The 14,286-nt window shown below is 41.2% G+C and overlaps 1 protein-coding gene across 2 annotated transcripts in view; it reads left to right on the forward strand.

Annotated features, from left to right (window-relative positions):
- The window catches only part of edar (ectodysplasin A receptor), a 169,126-nt gene that overhangs the window by 73,819 nt on the left and 81,021 nt on the right, over positions 1-14,286 (forward strand). For both annotated transcript variants that reach the window (XM_028800897.2, XM_028800898.2), the window contains exon 4: positions 10,899-10,984. In XM_028800897.2, coding sequence (XP_028656730.1) covers positions 10,899-10,984 — 86 coding nt within the window. The remainder of the gene's footprint in view (positions 1-10,898; positions 10,985-14,286) is intronic.

Here is a 14,286-nt window from a genome sequence, read left to right on the forward strand (position 1 = left end):
GAGGGGGCATGGTAGCGTGCAGAGAGCGGTTCGTGGGCACGATGCGGTAGTGGACGGCCCCACCCTAAGTTCACAGGGGTAGGATTGCCCGTGACCCTAATTGGCGGTGGGAGCTGCTAATCGACACAGCTGTCCCATGTCCCCATTTTAAAAGGGGAAGTACGAGTGTGAGAGGGGAAAAGAATCGAAAAAGAAAAGATGGAGGTTAAAAGGAGAAAGAAAGAAAGAAAGAAAGAAAGAAAGAAAGAAAGAAAGAAAGAAAGAAAGAAAGAAAGAAAGAAAGAAAGAAAGAAAGAAAGAAAGAAAGAAAGAAAGAGGCAGGAGGTGGAAGGGGCCAGTGCAGGAGTGAACGAGCTGAGGAGAGCAGGCTCAAGGGATGAGAAAGCAGGCAACTCCCCGAAGAGGACTGTGTGGCCGACACTCAGGGAGGTGATTGGAACTGGTCACTATGGCTGATCTGCAATGAGAAGCAGGAGTGACCAGGAGTTTAGACGGCTTGCCACAGAGGAGGCTTGGGAGGAGAGCCCCAGTGTGAGCGCCCTGGCTGAGGTCCAGAGAGGGAGCCTTTTCCATAGCCCTGGGATGGCAGAGACCCGGACCTGAGGAAGGTCAGCTGCGTCTGCTGTTAGGGCGACTCTTCTGCTGCAAGGTCCGTATGGGATAAGCAGAGGAGCCACCAGTGAGAAAGAAAGCACCGGGCTTTTTAGTAAAGACAGTTTCCTGCCAGTTGATTTTAACCTCATTTTTAATGAACTTTTTTTTTTTTTTTACTATATATTGATTTTAACCTCCACAGTTCATTTTTAAGGATTATTTGTTTTCTAAGCACTGCACTTTCTTTTTGCACTTGATGTTTAATAAAAGCAATGATTCACTTTTGCATCTTCCCCTTGCCCTACGTGTGATTTGCCCTCATCAGCCACGCTGATCTCAGTTACGGTACTGACAGTGTCGGGTTCAAGAGACTCTCATTATTGAAGAGGGATCCAGGAGCCGACCCGCACTGTCACACTTGCATATCCAGTACTCATGTTTTGTTCAATGTCTGTATGCTTTGATGCGTGTGTGTGTTCTTTTGTTAGTATTATATCACTGGCCTAACACTGTTGTGAGAACACAGAGCTTCATTGTACTGAGCACACATGACAATACACTTGAACTTGAACATATGTTAGTGGCAGCCTCTGCCTGTTTTTGTAAATCCTTCTTCAAAGTCACTGTCTCTTAAGATCAAACAGATTTTGCAGAGAAGACATTTATCTTCTTCTTGATATAAAGGCATTTTGAGGACTTGTCAAATACAAAAGTAATGTTTTAACACAACTTGCTTGATTCATACACAGAATAAAAGCTTAATAACTGGCTAACGACTTATGTCGGGTATATTTAACAATCTCCTGGGTTCTGAGTTAGTCAAGAACATCTCAATCCTAATGAAGATTAATTTGATTTTCTGTGAAGTCGTTGGGCTATGTTTTACAGTCACTCATGCCTCCCTTAGCTGCATTATTGTTATTTATTTCTGTGTATTTTGGCAACACAAACAGGCCATGTACAGATGGGCCAAATCAATATACTAAGTACAGTTTCTTGAACTTGTTTGACTTTCTAGCTGTTCGCAGTACAGCAGCATTTGCCAGATGGTAAACAGTGCAAACATCTTGCTTTGGAGTTAAAAAAGAATTAGCAAAAAAGCAGTGATAAGCAGCCAGTTCCACTGTTTATTCTTCAGTACTAGGTGTCATCAGTTGGTGCATCTTCAAAGCTCTGGTGTTAACAGAACGCTATTTTAATATTTATCTTGGTATCCTACACTCTTAAAATAACAGCTCTTCAATGGCACTTTACTGGGTGGTTTGATTCCTCATCAAAGAACCATTTCATTCTGGAAAGGGACCTTTGCATATTAAGATGGTTCTTTGCCTTTGAAAAGGTTCCTTATATGTGGAAGAAATCTTTAATGTCTAGTAAGCTACCTAGTAAGACACTGGCAGGCCAAGGAAAATGTGAATTTGTTTTGAGTTATTGCCTACAGCAAGAGTCCTTATAATCAGGAACGCATTGGTGTTTCTCAAATCTGTAATCGTCTGTTCATGGTCATTTATTGAACCTGTTATGGATCAAGATAAATAAAGATTCTTTCTGGAACCTTCATGTGGATGATTCTTTTAGGAAGCAAAAATGGTTCTCTTAAGGCATCACTGTGAAGAACCACTTTGGCACCTTTATTTTTTATGAACATATAGTGTGTAGCAGTAGAGGCCCCTATCAACCTCTTGAACCCTCAGGTACCACTCCCAACACCGGGTAAAAGTACAATTATTATTTATTTTATAATAATAAAGTGCACAAAGCACCCTCCACTCCACACTACTCATACAATACAATCACCAATAATTAATCACCAATCCTCCTCTCCCAGACGCGTTGCCACCCTTCCACCCAGCTCAGCTCACTCGTCTGGGGTTTCCCAGAGTCCTTTAAAGTCCCTGACCCGGAAGTGGTTCCAGCCCTGCAATCCATAACTCCTCATCACTTCCTGGTCAGATTAAAAGTCCTTTTCTTCAACCCAGAAGCACGTCGTTCCTTCCAGTCATGTGATCAGGACGCACTTCCGGGTTATAGGGCACGTAGCACTCTGCAAGCCTCCCTACAGCGGCTCCCGGTGGTCCCCATGGTATCCAGCAGGGTTGTTTATAAAAACTACAATGTCCATAAGGCCCTGCTGGAATTCGGGGAACTTCCATGCTGCTGGGAGGGCTCCATCTGGCAGCCTGGAGGTGTGGACCGGAATATTTGACCGGCCATCCCTCACAAGTGCATTTAAAGCACTATTTATAATAAATATTGATGGATAACGCACTGTCAGGATTGTTTGAAGGAAAAACGTACATTTTAACTTTTTGCATAGTTTTTCTCAGATTTTATTACTTTGAAAGTTAACTTTCACTTTCGTTCTTTAAGTCAGTTGATGACGATTTTTGTTTTTCAAAACTTGATGTTATTTTGGGAGAATTAAGTGGATGTTAATTAAGTGTTGGGCTGAATGGCCTAATACTCTTAGGATGCAATATTTGTTTCCAGGGATTATTCCTGGTTATAGAGCGGACAATTGAAATATCAAATGCGCTGTTATTTAATAGTGAACGTTTGTAGGATCTCTAGCAGCTAGAGGTGGGATAATAATCAATTCAGTTATGAACTGAAATTCATGAGGACAATGGCTATCAGACCGCCATATTGATAAAAATTCAATACAAAATACTTAATTAATTGTGCAACAGTATGTGTAATGCATCCAACCAAATTACATTGTTAAATTATCAACATGGTATCAAGCCCCTAGCTCCCATCACAGACTGCGTGCTTGACTCAATCAGTCCAGCGCACTTTTTTATATTTGGACCCCACAGCCCACTTCCCCTACTTTGACATCCACACACACAAATAAATCTATCAGTGAAGTTTTACTATAAATATTGTGATAGTGCTTATCTCCTCAGAGTCTGGAAGGTGGTCCCCAGGCACACATACATGACAGAGGGGTCAACATTACTCCTTTTCACAAAACTTTGAAAAAAGGCCTAATAATATATACATGTGTAGGATGCTTTTATGATATTTTTGATATTTGACAGTTTACTGGTGGTCCTACCTTCTTAGAGCCACTCCCAGAAGATTAAAAATGACACATTTATAATGTAAGCATGTATGTTATTATTTTACACTTTATTTCAAGGTCAGTGATTCTGAATGTGATGTTATTTTTCATTTCTTCTCCTTTATTAGGGATCTAGCTTTCTATGGACCTCAATCAGAAGGTGAAAATGACAAATTTCTATCACAGTCGAGAATATTTAGACTTTGCTACTCATTTTAGTATTTCAAATATCTGACACAACTATGCTTGTTCGTTATGTACTTCTACCTTTTGAAGTAAATCATTACAATTCTACATGTCATATTGTCAGAATGTGTTATTGATCGTTGTAACCTGTGATCTTCATTCTGTATTTTGCACTACATTATCTTGTAATGTCACTGACTGTAGACTCAAGTCCAAGAACAGTCAGTTATCTGTGAGCTATTTAGTGTATGTCCTATTTTAGTTTATCTGTTGTGCACTTTCTTATTATTACTGAAGCTCAAAACTGTCACTTTAATGATTAATTCTTAAGCCGCTACACTGATTACAACTCCTCATTTAACAACACTGGTCACTAGTCTACTGCTTTATTCCACCTCATTTTTACGACTCCAGGCTGTGTGTTGTTAGCTGTTGCACAGTATTTGGTTCTCTATTCGTATTAATTATTCTGTATTGTTGCTTTACTTTACTTTTCATTGTCCCAGTAGTTGTTAGTCGATAGTTGTATTCTACAAAGTAGACACTCAGATAAGAATTTCATTATACCTGTACACTGTACTTTGTACATATGGCAATAAAGTTTTGATTGATTGATTGATGGATGGACTGTCTTTATTTAGGATATTCATTGTATATGTAGTATTCATTTAAAGTTCAGATTCATATACACAGCAAACCCTCCAGTGTTAAATTAATACTTAGTATGTATTTCCATATACAGTGTACACTATTAAAGATAACTTTAACAGTAGTGATGGGAGAAATGATTCACACAAAACTGAATTTGTAGCTGTGATTGACACAACTGTCATCGATAATCATAACCAGGATGGACTTATACAATAAGGGCACACAACAACAAGATTATCACAAGTGTTTTTTATTCAATAAAACAATGCCCATAGACAAAAGCTCAGTGTAGTCAATTAATAAAGCCTTCAATAAATAACATTCCCGTAAAATCCTGTGCCTGGTGAGAAAGTTAAAAAAAGTCAAATAAGTAATAAATATTCCATAAAGCTCAACATAAAACCAAACCAGAATTCCCTTTATCTTCTTCTCAGGGTTCTTTCTCACTCTCACATCACCCAACCTCCAGGTATGTTCAGTGGGGCTGAGACCCTGGAGCATGCAGTACTCTTAATGACTCCTGCCTTGGCGCCCACCAGGATGCGCTGAGCCCGACTCTGTCTTCACTCCAACTTCTTCACAATCCCTCAGAGTTCATCAATCACTCCTGCTCTCTACCGTGCATTAGGAATGAACCAGTCCACCCCAGAAGTGTCTCTCACCACACTCCTCCGTGGGGCTTCCCCTGACCATTGTGCCACCTTCACCCTTCACTGGCTCCCATTCGATTCTGTTCCATCCTCTTCCTGTCTCATTCTCTTTCTCTTTGTCTTCATCTTACTTACTCAATTACTCTTCAGTTTTTATTCCTGTTCCTTCCCAACCTACTCTGTGAGGGTCCATGTGTTTTGCTTAACAACCCACAGAATGTCAACGAGGAAGCCGGCTGAACTGGCCGCGACTGCACATGAAGATGCAATCAGCCAATTTCCTCATTTAGCACCCGGGGGCTTTGCTGCAGCATATGCCCACACCCAAAGAAATACGCACTACCACAGACCTCTTACTTGTTTCACCATAGTAACAAAGTTCAGTATTTGACTTTTACAAAAAGTTGGCAAAAAATTTTGCTTCTATTTTTAGTGAAAATTGAGCTATTTGACACAAGAAGAAAGCCATTTACTTCCTGTATGGAGTCAATTACATGCATTAATCCCGCATGTCTCTCCATGTCGTTCAGTATTGTAAATAAAGATCTCACACCAGCAGTGTGCATATCCTTGACTAGGATAAGGTAACAGTGAAAGGTTTATGTACTGAATTTTCTGATGGAGAAAATGCAGCAGTGGGCATGATGGTGTATTTTGACGTCTCTTTATGGAAAATATGCAGCATGTTACATTTTTGGAAAAAACAAACTGCACCTCAGAAAGAGGCATTAATAGAACTGATTTTAGCAGTGTGCTACACATTACATGCGTTACACGGCTGCAGAAAAGAACAGAAGTGAATACAGAAGTGTGAATGAGACTTCGAGGAGCAATATTCATTGTTTTCCACCCACAAAAACATTTAAAACCCCCAAAAACATCTTCAATGTTGTTTCGTGTTTCGCGATTGTAAAATCACCTGCAAAATTAATTTCTGAGTTTCCGAGAAACGTTATTTGAATCGAAACTTGTTTGTTTTGCACCTCGCTATTTAACACAATATGAGTTCCTTAAACACTGGTGAATTTTCTGTGTAAAATCTCAATGAATTTCGCCATACATGTTACTCTACTACTACCAATAGCTAAAACAATGACCACCATGAAGGGTTTGAAAACGTTCTTACATGACTGGCAGGTCCACACATATATTGCTAAAAGAAGAAGTGTCTCATTATTCCAAACATCACTGTACTTTTCAAACTCTATGCACTCCTCTGTCTGTTTATCATTATAACAGAAGACATATTATTGGCTTTCCATTTCCACTTGCGGTTTGGCAGTATCTACCGCTCGTTCATCACGGTTGTCTTTATTCCCATAGCTGAAATGTCTTTTTGGTGATAGTCTTCAACAGGCAGGATATTGAGATTTGAACACAGTGCACTTCTCCAGCTTGATCAGTACGGGGAAATTTGATACTCTTGCAATTTTCATCATTCCATCAAGCCAAAGAAAATCACAGATATTGGTGACTTTTTAAGTAATTTAGGAAATACAACAGCTTTTTAACTAGCTCAGTTCAAAGCACTTCACACATTTAGAATAATAAGAGACAAAGGATTCTGTGACCAGCAGCCGACGATTATACCGTATGCATGAAGCAAAGATGCTAATAATTCTATCAGTTGGTGTGTTTTAGCCACTCCAAGTTATTTAAATTACTTTAAAGCTGGCCAATTATTGGTTTTTCCACAAGGAAACAAGACTGTTCAATGATGCCCTAGAGACGAGGATAGTTTGGACATCACACTCTAACCTGAGGCCAGAGAACGAGTAGCAGCTCAAGGGCTGCCAAATGGCATTCCAGTTTGGAATGTGCATTTTATAGGTTTTGGCTCATCTACTTTGTGGCATTTTACACAATACATGGTCAAGTCAACCCGGGTTTTTATGGCGGTATTGTTTTCCTGGCTGGCTGTTATGCAGAGCAGAGGCCCTTCACACTCTCACCGCAAAAGCTTTCTACAGGATAAAAAAAAAATTGGCTGTCTGAATTGGGTCACTGGAAGATAATGATGAAGAATGACAGCATTTCCAATTGAACCTGGCATGGGAATATTTTAATGCCTGTTTTGTACTCTTTGTTCTTTATTTTGTTTTTGACTTTTTTTTTTTTTTTTGAACTAGTGGTTTCAAAAAAATGTAACACCCCTCTGCAGTCCCCTCCTCATTGCTATTGCTTTTAAAGTGAGATCATAGCTGGAAACTCAGGCTGCACTGTCACCACATGAGATTTTTAGTAGGTAATATTTAGTGATGGTAGTAGAGCGACAGGATGGCACAATGACACCAAGATGGTTTGACTCCCCATCTCCTCTTGGGTTCTCCTCCCACATATCGGTGATTCTAAATCAACCTGATGTGCCCAATTGTGGTCTTTGTGCCCAGAGCTGATGGGATAGGCTCCTGGCCCTCTCTGAGCTAAAGGACATTAGAACTTCTGCAAACCTTTGATGAGAGCAGGACATTCAGCCCAATAAAGCTTACCAATCCTATGCATCTAATTTCACTAAAATAACATCTACTCGAGATTTGAAGGTCCCTAAAGTCCTATTGTCTACCACACTGGTGTTACCACACTAGAAGTGGAATCAGATGCTGAACTGAATGAATAAACAATAAACAAGGAATAATAGCACAGAAAAAGATCAAATTACTAACATTGGATTCAAACAAATATTAAACACCAAATAATTAAGATTAATATAAAAAACACAAAGTTTTGAATTACAATAAGAAACAACAAGCAGGAAAAAAAATACAAAATGACAAAACACTAGAAGAGAACCAAGACCAAATAATATAATTTGTTTAAGGTTACACACAGGAATATTAACTAAGATGTTAAAGTGTCTCAATGTGTTTAATGATAAATTTCAATGTAAATTGTGCAAGAAACCACTTTGCTAAGCTGAAATGAATCATTTTTACAGGACCGCCTTACTCTCCGCACTCATAATGAATATGGATATCAGTTGTCTTCATCATTCAATTTGTAGGAACTTTTAACACAAAGATAACATGTGGAAGGGTGGCATAATGGCACGTTTGTAAGTGCTTAAGGATTCAAGCATCCTGAATTTGAATTTCATGCCTGGTGGCAGCACAGTAATTAAAGATATGGAATCGGAATGAGAGATAAAGCCAGTTGAAAACCAGAAAGTCATATTTACTGTTGCCAAAGCCAGAATCGAAGTCAAAACGAAATAGTAAAAGTATTAAAGGTCAGATCTTTGTAAAGTGCAAGCTTTCTAATGTCACGTGTATATAAATACAAAACTAATTCCATGTTGGCAAAGTGGTGGCTCTGAGGCTAAGGATCTGCCCTGGTATCTGAAAGCTTGACAGTTCAAATCCTGTTAACTGAGGGATCCTACTCCATTGGGCCCTTGAGCCAAGGTCCTTAACCTGAAAATTGCAGCAGGGGCACCGTATAATGGGTGACCCTGCTCTCTGACCTCCAAAGCTCATGCAAATAGACAATTTACCTCAGGGATTAGTAAAGTATATCAAATAAAAAAGTGTAAATATATATTTGTAACTAAAAAAATGGCATATACTTCTCTGTATGACCAATTAAACCTCCATCACAGTAATATACTGTACTCATGAAAAAAAAGGTTAAAGGAAAGAAGGTTAAAGACACAACATTTCAGCTGTATGGCCTTCATCAGGTGTACAAATAAAAACGAAAAGACAGGTAATCTTATATATAAACAACTACATGTGGGAGTGTGTGTGTCTGTCTGTCCGGCCTGGAAGTGAGAGGTGGAGTTGGGCTAAAGGCTCCTCCTCTGAGGAAACACAAGCGAGGCGAGCACGTCGGCAAAACGAAACCTCCAAAGAAAGAGTCACTTGCTTAACCGCTAATACAGAAGCAAGGCGAGCACATTGGCAAAATGGTATCCTTTTTAGTTTTCCTCCCGCCGCTAATACATAAGCGAGGCGAGCACGTCGGCAAAACGAAACCTCTGTAGAAAGACAAAGTCGCATAGCCGCTAATACACCAGCGAGGTGATCACGTCTGCAAAATTAATCTTCCCAGGAGAGAGATGCCCAGAGTAGTTCCTTTCAATTACCTGACATCTCTACATTTCAGTTTTTTTTCTGACGATTTCAATAGTTTCTAGGACCCCGGGGTTTTTACAACACGGGCTTAAACAGCTAGTAAACAATAAAGAGGAAAAGGAGAGAGCAAAGCTGAGGCAGACAAGAGAGAAGGTGAGAATTGGCATGAAAACGCGCCATTAAAGGAGATGAAGGAAGAGATTAAAAAGTTAGTTGGTCATTAAGAACTGGAAAAATGTGTGATCCTGGACTCAGAATGAGCTGAGTGTCCTCTGACTTTCTTTGAAAAGTGTCTTTGAAGCCCTGTGAAAGGACACAAACAGAAAGATCAATATGGCTATGATCAATGGATGTGAAGTGTTCCATATTAGACTCTGTACAGCTTAAACGGGTTCCTTGAAATGGTCTACAAGCTGTCTCCCTGTTTCATCTGTGTAGATGGCTGGACACTTCCTACAAGAAATGCAGTAAATAAGATTTTTGCACTTGCAAGAGGCCAGTTGTTTAATATTGAATTTACCAGAGGGATCAGATATAAAGGTATTTTGGGGACATATTTGGAAGTGACACAGCAACTCCTCAAAGTGCCTGGTGAGTAATGTGGCTCTCCTGTGGACCAGACGTTTGCATAGGTTAGGTGGTCCATGGAAGGAGATCAAGGGAATGTTAAGAAAAAAGACTCCTGTGGAAGAATCAGTTGAGAAAGGAGAAAGTCTGTTTCATGACCTATGGGAGAGACAGAGAGGAACTCATCTACAGATGCAAAATCTCTAGCGGGTGGGTTGTCTGCATACTGTACTAATTACTGAATATATTTGCTGCAGACAATATAGTCCAATGGCATTGCACGAAAAGACCTACAAAAAAATACAATATTTTGTGTAGTACCTTTACACCAATATCAAGCCACTTTACAGGTTTAGCCAATTGTTTCTATTTGCCTACACATCTGCCATGGTAATTGAAGTGACTTCTTGAGTTGGAGCTAATGGAGCTAATGGAGGGAACTGGGCCAATACAATGAGTTTATTACTGCTTTTTACTACATTACAGTAGACAGATTGGGAGAGTATGGGGGGTTCACGAGATCACTGGAAAGGGGTGTGTGGTGCTCCCAATATCTCTGCAAAAGAATCAAGGCCCAGGTCTTTATAGTCCTGGTGCTCCCTGTTTTGCTATATGGTTGTGAGACATGGACGCTATCCAGTGACCTGAGATGAAGGATGGACTCCTTCAGTACTGTGTCTCTTTGGAGAATCCCCCTGGTTTGACTTTGTATCGAATCGGTTTCTCACCAGCGTCTCGATTGAGGCACATTACCTCCATTGTGAGGGAGCATCAGTTATGGCACTTCGGCCATGTAGCATAATCACTCAAGGTTGATTTGGCTGGCAGGATCCTCATTGCTGAGGACCCAATGGCTGGACCAGTCAAAGAGGATGCCAACGTAACTCCTGGCTGTGGTGGATAGAGGGTCATTTCTGGAGGGTGGGACTGCTTGGGGCGTTGCCAACTGGGATCCCGAGCTGTTTCGTCATGAGATGGATGCAGCAACACGCCATACCAGTGCATGCTCCCCCACCTGACCTGACCTGAGCTAACCTGATAGTAACTCACTGTTTTCATTATATTTGTGTGTTTCTGTTACATATGTACTTTCTCTTTTTTGTTTTCATGCAGTTTCTACATTCTGGAGAACAGACCCAAGAACATCTATGGCATGGTCTGCCACTCCTGTTTGACAGCACCTTCCAATACAAAAGAATGTAAGTGACCAGCAATACAACCTCTTGTGCTATCTTTCAATAATATGAGGGGAAAAAGAGACCTGCCATCTCCACCACCATGCCCTTCTAAAGGTTTTATGTCATAATCAGAATATGCAGTACCACCCTTAGTGAGAAGCTTTGGTGCCAGTCCCCAAAAGAGTGGTTCTGCAGTTAAATTATGTCTTTGTTAGAAGCTGGGATTGCCTTCATCAAGGCTGACAGCTGTAAGTAAGGTAGCTTTCAATGCACTCCACAAACATAACAATCACGTCTAGTGGACTACAGAAAATCTCACTTTATTTTAGTCTGTTAAGTTACCTGCATGTAAAGCTGGTAGTGTAAGAGGCCGGACACAAACCCAGCTGGTAGGAAAAGCCATTACAAAAGTTACAGAAATGGAATCGGCCTTGGCTAAGAATGAGCAGTTTAAACAGTTAAGAGTATAAATACTTCCAATGTGTAAGCTTCTGTTACAACCACCATTTCCAATACTAACAATACTAGATGGATGCATTGCATTTTGTTAAAGTTCTCATCATTTTTTCACCAAATGGTTCTCCTACATGTTGGAGTTTAATTGTCCCTAATTTGACGTATGTGTACTGTAAGTATGCTTTGCAATGGACTAGCACATTGCCCCTGACATTTTCCTGCCTTGAGTTTGATGCTGCCAGGATCAGCTCTGGCACCTTGCAACCTTCAGTTGAATTAAGTGGGGTTGAGGATGGTCTGCTTTGCTTTCATTGACTAAAGTAAGGCATGAGGTGAAAACAGGGGTACAGGAATAAAAGAATAATCTATTCCAGACCTGTCCACTTCATTTGTGGTTATATTGTGTGGTAGTCATTATAAGAAGAGACCAGGTGGTCTTTATTCCTATCAAGAGACCCTAGAGATTGGGGCAGGGGAGAGGTGGGGGCTGCAGATTGTGTCTTTGTTAAATATTTTGTGATTAAAGGGCTGAAGGTGAGTCAGTTTTTTATGATTTAACTGGGGCCTGGTGAAATGAAAAGAATATTTCTCCTGGGGTCGTTTTAATTATTATCTGTATGAATAAATACAATAAATTAAAGAATGAATAAAAAATGAATTACAATTGACCTTTGGGTTGTGTGTCTAATACTATGATGAGTTACCAGATGTGTGTGAGTAAACCTCCCCTCTATACCTATGACACTCTGTCCAAGAGTTTCCAATGATGGGCTCCTTCTGCAAAAGGCATGGCCAAGCATCCCTGTCTGCTTTGTTTTCTTGATGAACATCAAAAGCTACGTTTCTCTTATCATTTACAGCATTCAGGCTGGTTTTTAACGTACGGAACAGACTATGCAAATAGTGGAGCTCTCAAATGTGTTTGTGTTTTGCCTAGTAATGAACTCTGGCTTAAGACACCACAAATCAAAGCAAGCTATACTCCCACTTACCTTGGAAACAACAGAATTTTACAAATGCAGTCTGGCAAATTGTACAGAACCATTAGCACCACTAGATACGAGGACACAGCTACTCAAAGCTGTTTTGTACTGGCAACTTCACGAGGAAACACATAGACCTCCGGTCCTCAAAGAAAGGTTGTTCACAGCTACCCAGGTCACCTTCTGCATGCCCAAATGGTGTGCATGATGTGTTTGCAATGTGCTTCACTATCAACAGATGTTGCCACTGTTCTTTTCCTGTCTCACATGGCCGCTCTGCCACTTGCAGTCAGAAGTACCTGAAGCCCGGTAATGTGGTGGAGTTAGCCTGTCCCTCCTGTTCTTTGGTTGTGCAAGACTTTCTTTTGCACTCACAGTGTATGACCTGCATTTATGATGAAAACAACTGTCATCAGATGTTGCCACTCTTCTTTTCTTGTCACACATGGCCGCACTGCTTCTTGCATCGAGAAGCTCCTGAAGCCCAGTAACCTGGCAAAGGTAGCTTGTACCTCCTGTCTTTCAGTTGTGTATGGCGTTCTTTTGCACTCAAAGTACATGACTTGTGTTAGCAATGAAAGCAATCAGTCGGCCTGTGCAATGTGCTCCACTGTCAGCTGATGTCATTGTGGCTGTTTTCTTTCCAGCAATGTGGTATGCCCACGCTGCTGTATTTCTCCTGTCAGTCACGGTGTGTGGCCATGCCTCCACCTACCATGGTTGATGCTGCCCGCACCTCCAATTCGTTGCTTTTGTTACACTTCATAAGTGCACAATTAATAGCAAGATAAAGGTTGAAGGCCCTGGCATTTCTATCTATCTATCTATCTATCTATCTATCTATCTATCTATCTATCTATCTATCTATCTATCTATCTATCTATCTATCTATCTATCTATCTATCTATCTATCTATCTATCTATCTATCTATCTATCTATCTATATTGTGACGGATGGCCGGGGCCCATGCCAGGAGGACAAGGGTGGGAAGCCCAGTATCTCTCCCTGGACGCTAGATGGCAGCCTCCCTGGGTTGCAGCGGTGCCTCGGACTCCCCCAGGGCTTCATGGGGGTTGGAGTTCTGTGCAGCTCTGTGGACTTCCGCAGGCTCCGCCAGGGGGTGCTGCAGCAGGAGTGGCTGGCCCCTTTTGGGCACTGGTTTCGCCACAACCGGAAGTGCAGCTGGATGTTAGCAATCGACCACCTGGAGCACTTCTGGTTACCGAATAAAAGGGAGCCAGCGACCACCACTCAGCAGCCAGAGTCGGGTAGAAGGAGGACAAAGCTTGCTGAGGAGGAGTGGTGGTGGAAGAGAGGTGGATAAGTGCTTGTTGCTACTTGTGTGCTTAAGTGCTTGGGACTGTGTTGTGTCTGTGGGTACGGGGAAGGCGTAGCCCACAGACGAAGAAAAATAAAAGTTTGTTTATTTTACACATGCCTCCCGTGTCCAATCTGTGTCAGGTCAGGTGCTATACAGCGTCCATTCTTGCACTATATATACAGTATATAGTGTATAGGATGTTAGCCAACTTGCTGACCAACCACAAGCGTTACCTGGTAGGTAACCACCCATACAATCAGATTGTGACACAGACTACGAATGCCATGAATGTAATTACCCCGATCTACATGCTGTCAAATGAACGAACCACACGTCGTGGCACAACGTTAGAGGCTTTGCCTCTAGCACTGACGTCCAAGGTTCGATTCCCGAGAGGGGGTGCAGTGAGTGTGTACGCCTGATGAGCCCAGAATTAGGGTGAAACACGTGTCGCGTACTCTTTGCATTATTTGACAGTAAACTATTTCAACCATTCTATGATCTGCTTCTCACAACTGAAAGAGGGCACCGTGGCGGATGTTAGCAGACCTAACCACCCATA

This window comes from Erpetoichthys calabaricus, chromosome 4 (assembly GCF_900747795.2).
Source record: "Erpetoichthys calabaricus chromosome 4, fErpCal1.3, whole genome shotgun sequence".
NCBI classification, from domain to species: Eukaryota; Metazoa; Chordata; class Cladistia; order Polypteriformes; family Polypteridae; genus Erpetoichthys; species Erpetoichthys calabaricus.